Below are 8,181 nucleotides of genomic sequence, written 5' to 3'. Positions count from 1 at the left end.
TTCTTTATACTTCCTTCTGAAAATAATTATGATATGTGTCTATTCAAATTCAGACTTTAGATCCCTGTAACATAATGCTATAAATTGTACCTGTGATGATCTGTTGGACTTACGTTTGCAATTGCACTTGAAATATCTGATGGTGAGTTCCAAAAACCAGAAATGAAAAATTTACAAAGGAACAATTGATATAAATTTATGTTTGTCCTAAGTGCACACACACACACACACACACACACACACACACACACACACACACACACACACACACACACACACACACACACACACACACACACTCACATACACAGATATATAGTGTGCTTTGTGTGTACATTTAGATACAGGGCTACTACTAGTGAGTTTAGAGCTCCACATTGAACATTGCCCCTTAACTTCCCTTAGGTCCTTATCTATGAGCAGTGTTCCATCTCCAGTTAAGAAACAATGTTATTCATTCTTTTGTTGCTTTCCAAATCACTCCCACCTTTTACGTCCAGTTAACCCATTATGTCCTACTGGCTTATATATAGAACAGTAAATAATTTTTTAAATTATAATATGACAATAAATGTATTTTGAATATAAATACAACAAAAAGAAATTCTAATTTTTTTATAAGTGCATCAGATATATTTGTAACACATTGAGAAACATGAGAAAACATGAGAATATTAACTCGTAGCGTTAAGTTAAATCGTTGTTGTATTCATTTGACACAGAAACGCTGTTTATAAAGAGTTATTTTACAATACTTAGGATATAGTTTGTTCACGAATACCATTTTATGCATATAATATAACTTCGAATTTTGCTGTTCTATATATAAGACGCTGGGTCAGTGTGTACACAACTGAACTAGTATGTGCATCTGTTTCATGTTTGAGACATGTATCAACATGTATGTTGCTTTGACTCGTTACGACGTGATTGGAAAATATTGACGGCGCAGAGGTGACTATACTTTCAGTAGTGTTTCAAGTGTCATAGGGTGAAGACTGAAGACAGTGCAGATAAATATCTTATCAAGGTAATTAGTCTCGCTCTATAGGAGTGTTGTGCATTTTATATTTATTGATACAGTGATTAAGTATGTTAGTTGTACTCATGAAATATATTATTCTGTACCGATTAAATCTTCTGAGTCATTTTGAATATTGTAATGAATCTTGTAAGTATTGAACACTTAATTTGTTTATCCCCAGATGTCTAAAAACCATGAAAAAGCCTTAACCATGGATGAAGTTAGGAATTTGTTAGATGAACTATCAGACGAAGGAACTGAATTTGAATCAGCAGCTATAGAGATTATTCCCCCTGATGTGCATTATATCACAGATGAAGATGAAGCTAATGATGATGAAACTGGTGAAGTCTTGATCAATGATGTTCCAAGAACACTTGAATTGCATCTTGCAAAAGAACAAAGTGAAAATGAAAAATTGAGGGACATTAGTTTTTCTGAAGAAAAAGCTTATTAGCCTATAAAAAAAAGAGGAAGCTGTATAGTTCAGAATCAGCCTGAAGGAAAAAGCAACCTGAGTGTAGGAATTATTCTAACAGAACTGATACCTTTGATAAGAGCTTCAGAAAAATGATAGACGCTTTGAAATATTATGGTCCACTTGAAATATTTGAAACAATAATCACTCCAGAAATATATGACCACATCATAAAGGAAAGTGTGCGGTATTCTGCAACAAGTAAAAATAATATTGACACACAACAATCAGTAGACGAAGTCAAGGCATTTATTGGCATTCTCATGTTGTCCAGTTACCACAAGTTGCTATCCAATAGACAATACTGGTCAAATGAAGAGGATTTGGGGGGGGGGGTGTCTGATCCAAAAGGCTATGACAATGAATCGTTTTCAGAATCTGAAAAGCAAAATTCATTTCTGTAATAATGAGAACTGGGAGGAAAATAAAACTGATAAAGGTTTCAAAGTTCCCTCTCTAATTCAAATGATCCAAAACACTTTTTAAAAAGTATAAAATTTTTCAAAAAGATCTTTCGGTTGATGAAATGATAATCAAATACTACGGACACAATTCATTGAAAAAATTTGTTAAAGGGAAACCCATTAGATTTGACCACAAGTTTTGGGCCTTGTGTGGCGTGTCTGTATATTGTTATAACTTTGAACTATATTGCGGTAAAAATGAAGATGAAAGTCAATATGATGATCTCACTCTTGGAAGCAGAGTTGTTCTTCAAATGCTTGAAGTAGTAGAAGATCTTCTCTCACACTGTGTATATTTTCATAGTTTATTCACAAGTTATGATTTGCTGGTTCACTTGTTAGGGAAAGGATTCGAAGAAACAGGCACAATGAGAGAAAATCGACTAAAGATATGTCCATTGAAAGATTCACAATTGATGAAAAAGGAAAACAGAGGATGTTATGATAACACAGTTGATGTGACCAATGAAATACTTATTGTCAAGTGTCTTGACAATAAATGTGTGTCAAATAGTACACACTTTGATGCAATTGAACCAACTAGTAATGTACTTCGCTAGAAAAGGTATGAAAAATCATTATAGCAGGTCTGTTGTGCTTACATTATATTGAGGCCTTCACTGGGACATTCCAGCGGTACTCCTTTTTATTATGAGTGACTATGGCTTCTACCATATCGTGGGTTCTTCTTTCTTTCTACTCGAGATTATCCTTCCGACAGATTTCATTCTAGAGTGTCCTAGCTACATATGTATGTATGTATGTATGTATGTATGCATGTATGCATGCATGTATGTATGTATGTATGTATGTATGTATGTATGTATGTATTTATGTATAACTTGCTAATGATTTCTGTACTGAAGTTGGGTTACTTTTATTTCAAAGAAAATATTAATTGTACCTGTCTATTACTATACATATGTATTAAACTATCTAATTATTATCTCTTTATCAAAGCATATCTCGGTATTTATATTTATCTTTGTCTATGTATCCTACTTTCAGTTTCACAACTTTCATATTGCTTTGTTGGACAACACTTTGCACCGCCTCTGTTTTAGGCTTATCAATAATGTATTTCGCTTCAGTGATTAGCCTTCCTTGAAGTCAAATTTTTCAGTTATAATGTGAATCTGCTTGGGTTGCATCTTCAGGACGATGCAAAGTTTTATGAAGTTAGGCTCTTGCGTAGTTGTTATCATCCTCAGGCAACATGTATCATTGTTCTGCAGGCTTTTGCACGCATGACAGCAGCTCAAGAAATTTTGGATTTGCATTTCTCTTCCAGTGATTTGATCTGAGATCGTATGTTGGGATTACAACATTTATAGAATGGAAGCCTGAAAGTAATCTTTCAAAACTACGCATTAACTGTTTACATATAATTAATCCTTTATTGTTATGTTTGTTTTTTTGCGTTTGAGTTTGCTTGTTTTTGTGGCGGGATGGAACGGACTACTACCTGCCAATAAGTTAATTCAACTGTCACACAATATGTTTTGGCCTGATACACATCTGTCTCTCACGCTGAATAATCAATGTTTTAACGGTGTTGCCCAAACAGGGCAACTAACATTCCGCTTGTGATTTTCATCGCCCTGCTGGTGACTTTAGTGAGGGAGGGGGAGAATCTTGTGACAAGCTATCCCACAAGCTGTGTGGTTACATATTCCCATAGGCTGTATGATTGGCCTGGCTGTATAATTATGGGAAGAACGCAAGCAAGCTGGACGGAACCAGCTTTAAATATATACGTATCTATTTAAATACATAATGAATATGTACACAAATATATTGGAGAAATTGCAATTCATAAATATATGGGCTCAAACGTGATCTAACGAAAGGAAGAACACACAGTTTAACGTGGTCCACGATGTGTAACATAGGATGCGAGATCTATATTATCAACGAGAAGAACAGTCTGGCATGGTACATCAAACAGCAAAGTGAATCCTTGCTTACCTTTATAGAAATAATAACGCGATACCTACGAAAATGTGACGCACCCAAAACATTTAAGAAAAAAGATGAATAGCGAAGATTAGATAAATGGAAATAGACAACTGAAAAATAAAAATAATGCATGGGCTATATCTCAGATAAATCGAATGGAAAGACAAGATCAGCACTTGGAGGTGGCTAAAAGAAATGACCTGAAAAGAGGCACCGAGACACTGATATGCAGTGCCCAGAAAAAGCTCTAAGAACTAATTACACCAAGTTTCAAATAGTTAAGAGCAGTGAATTGCCCTTTTGTATAATGTGTGGAAACAAAAAGGAAACAATCTCACATATTTTGAGTGAGTATAGCAAGTTGTCCCAAGAGCCCATCAAATGGAGACACAATAACGTGGCTAAGTTTATTCACTGGAGACTGTGTGAAAAGTACGGCCTGAGAACAATGAATATAAGATCGGTGAGATTTTACAGCCCAATGAAACTCTCTACACGGTGCACTGAGACAAGTTGTGGTCGATAAAAGAAAAATGGAAATCAAGATCTTAGATATTGCCGTAACTGGGGATACGCATGTAGATGACAAAGAGATAGGAAAGATGGAGAAATATTGACTACTAAAAGACGAAATTGCAAGAATGTGGGCAATGAGGGGAGTAAGTGTTATCCCAGAAGTTGTAGATACAGAAGGAGAACTAACAACGAGGTTCGAGAAATACGTCAGAGAAATTGGAATTGACATGAGGGCAGAACAGCAAGAAATTTGTGATTGGTGCTTGAGTATTGAATGTCTTTCAGGATAAGTTAACATCCAGGTACCAAATATTATAATTTACGGAAAGAAACCCTTTGAGATCTCTGAAAACACGATGCAATCCGCTCTCACAGAATAACCGAAAGCTCTGAGAAGTATAATAATAATAATAATAATAATAATAATAATAATAATAATAATAATAATAATAATAATAACTTCAAAAACTTTCAAAATACAAAGACCTGGAAATAGAGATAACTCGAATGTGGAATCTAAAAACAGAAACAATTCCTATCATAGTAGGTGCCTTAGGTATAATAAATAAATATTCAGACAAATACATAACAAAAACACCAGGACTTACAAATATATATAACATACAGAAAATTGCACTACTGGGTACTGCACACATTCTACGCAAAACACTTTCAATACAGTAAACATAAGAGCACCACAGCAAACCACAGCACATACCCAAGGCGCACAGAACTGCGCTCGGTAGTGAAGTGAAAGCACGTTTTAAAAATAAAACTACTGAACAATAATAATAATAAATAATAATAATGATGATGATGATGATAATGATGATGATGATGATGATGATGATGATGATGATGATGATGATAATGATGATGATGATGATGATGATGATGATAATAATAATGATGATGATGATGATAATTTCAAATGTTGACACCAGGCCAATAATTTCGAGAGAGAGTGTAAGTTGATTACATCGACCGCAGTGCTTCATTGGTAATTTTATTGATATAAAAACAGATAGAAGGCAAAGTCGACCACGGCGGCATTTGAAATCAGAACGTAAGGATGATGATGGTGATGATAATAATAATAATTATTATTACTATTATTATTATTATTATTATTATTGAGTGAGAGAGCAGTGCACGCCATCAAAGTGACACTATGGTAAAATATACGAAGCCCAGTATACCCATCATGACTACCCGTCTGATAAGGGTACACCAGGCAATAAATAAAATCTCAAAGCTTTTGGTGCGTGACTTTTGATCCACCTATTATTATGACAAATACGTGGCCATTTTAATTCAATACTGCTTCTGTCGCGTACATCGGATGATTTATTCAGCCTGGTAGCTATTTCTCAATATTTACTATATGAGAAGCGCTAAATCTCATCTAGAAATGCGGCTGGTTACGAATACAAGTCATTGGCGAACCTCAGCCAATGCATTTGACGTTTTCTCCATCCGCTGTAGGTTTGATATAGTACTATAATATTTAATGTCTTCTTCTCTTTCTTTCACCTTCTCGCTTTCTGCACACACCCAATATCTGCCGCTCACTCACCCTCTCTCTCTCTCTTTCTATGTCCTTCTTTCTCTTCTCTCACTCTCTTTCTCTCTCTCTCATCCAAACTCTGTCACACTTTCTACCCAGAATAAATAGACCATGTTTATACCTGCAGATAAATATTCTTCGACACGCTTAAACGTGCAAAACTGACGACATATCACGACAATATCGTCAAAATTCCATACGGTGTTAAGGTCGCTACAATACGTATGTATGCACGCATGTATGTATGTATATATGTATGTATGTATGTACGCATGTATGTATGTATATATATATGTATGTATGTATGTACGCATGTATGTATGTATATATGTATGTATGTATGTATGTATGTATATATGTATGTATGTATGTACGCATGTATGTATGTATATATGTATGTATGTGTGTACGCATGTATGTATGTATGCATGCATGCATGTATGTATGTATGTATCTACATACATATGTATGTATGTATGTACGTATGTATGTAGGTATGTAGGTAGGTAGTAAGGTATAACTTACCATAGAGTTCTTATTTTAAATTGGATTAAATTTATTCCAAACAAAGCATTCCTTATACTCTATTCATTTATTAATCTATTCATGCATTACTCTATTTACTATCTATGTATTGAAGTATATCTTTTCATGTTTTTCTCCATCTAGATCTGTTTCTATGCATCCTATTTTCTTTGTCACAACTTGTACGCCGCTTTGTTGGCCAATACTTCACATTACCTGTATTTTTTATCAATAATCTGTATTTCGGTGTAGAAGACTCTCCTCTCTTGTCATGCGAATTGACTTAGAGTAAATTTTCAGAACAAGTACAAATCTTTATGAAGTTAAATTACTGCGGCTTTTTTTAGCTTCATTAGAAAAAAAGTTACAATGTTCCTCAGGGTTTTCAACTCTTCTTTTTAGCTCGGGAGATATTGGATATGTTGGCGTGTGCCTGTGATTTGATACAGAGTTGAATCTACAGCAATCACCGCATGGAAGACTCAATGTAAAATTTCAAAAACATATATAAACTCTTAACTTTACTGGAAACCATAATTCTTGGTGTCAAAATTTTTGTCGTAATCTTAGTTAAAGGTCACTGACACAGATACACAGCGTCACTATATCTGACAGTCTCTCACACTCATGAATTCACTTTGAGGCTCTCTCTCTCTCTCTCTCTCCCTCTCTCTCTCTCTCTCTCTCTCTCTCTATACATACATACATACATACACGCATGCATCTACATCTTTGCACGAGAAAAATTCTTCTACTCAAATGTAATGGTCTGTACATCCATCCTTACATCCTCTGATGGCATCACGCGGCAGTACGCGACATGGTGGCCTAAGATTTCACGATAATATTTACCGAACACATGCATTCCACTAGCTTCAAACGGAAGCACTGAAAACAAATTTTAAAATGTCTCCAAATCCACCTACTTAGGCAGCCTTCTGGCAAGCAGTACATCCTGCAACAGTCACCATTTTGCATCAATGCGAATAAATTTATCTACGTTACATTTGTTAATAAAGATATACCCTATCATGAACATCGAACCATTCGGCACACATAACACAAGAAACGGGTTTACATACGTACGATTACGGGCTATAGAATCTCTGTATCACCATAGAGAGATCTTTTACTATCCATATATTGTCCTCGTAGCTGTCTATCTCTTGTTTTATGTAACAACACAATGGTTTTGTGCAAGTACCTGCATGTAATTCATGTATTTCATGTGTTTTAAAAGTAGCCTGCACAATAGTTTCGGAATCTGAGTCGCTTGCAACTTATACCGATTAAGAAGACTTCGTGTGAGTGTGTGTGTGTGTGTGTGTGTGTGTGTGTGTGTATGTGAGAGAGAGAGAGAGAGAGAGAGAGTGTGTGTGTGTGTGTATGTGTGTGCGTGCGGTATGTTTATGTATATACCAATATAATATATATGTATGCATACACACACACATATGTGTGTTTGTGTGTGTGTGTGTGTGTGTGTGTGTGTGTCTGTGCGTGTGTGTGTGTGTGTGTGTGTGTGTGTGTGTGCATATATATATATAAATATTATACTGATATATACATACACGTATATCAATATAATATATATATACATACACGCACACACATGCACACACACACATACACCCACCCACCCCATATA

General features: G+C 35.2%; 1 protein-coding gene across 1 annotated transcript; it reads left to right on the top strand.

The window, feature by feature from the left end:
* The first annotated feature begins 2,028 nt into the window (after positions 1–2,028).
* On the top strand, positions 2,029–2,526 carry LOC106867618 (piggyBac transposable element-derived protein 2). Its single transcript, XM_014912541.2, has one exon. The coding sequence runs from the start codon at positions 2,029–2,031 to the stop codon at positions 2,524–2,526; it is 498 nt and encodes a 165-aa protein (XP_014768027.2).
* Positions 2,527–8,181: the final 5,655 nt, after the last annotated feature.

Source organism: Octopus bimaculoides, chromosome 3, assembly GCF_001194135.2.
Source record: "Octopus bimaculoides isolate UCB-OBI-ISO-001 chromosome 3, ASM119413v2, whole genome shotgun sequence".
In the NCBI taxonomy this organism is placed as follows: Eukaryota; Metazoa; Mollusca; class Cephalopoda; order Octopoda; family Octopodidae; genus Octopus; species Octopus bimaculoides.
Note: the sequence above shows the minus strand (reverse complement) of the source record. Positions and strands in the feature narration are given on the sequence as shown.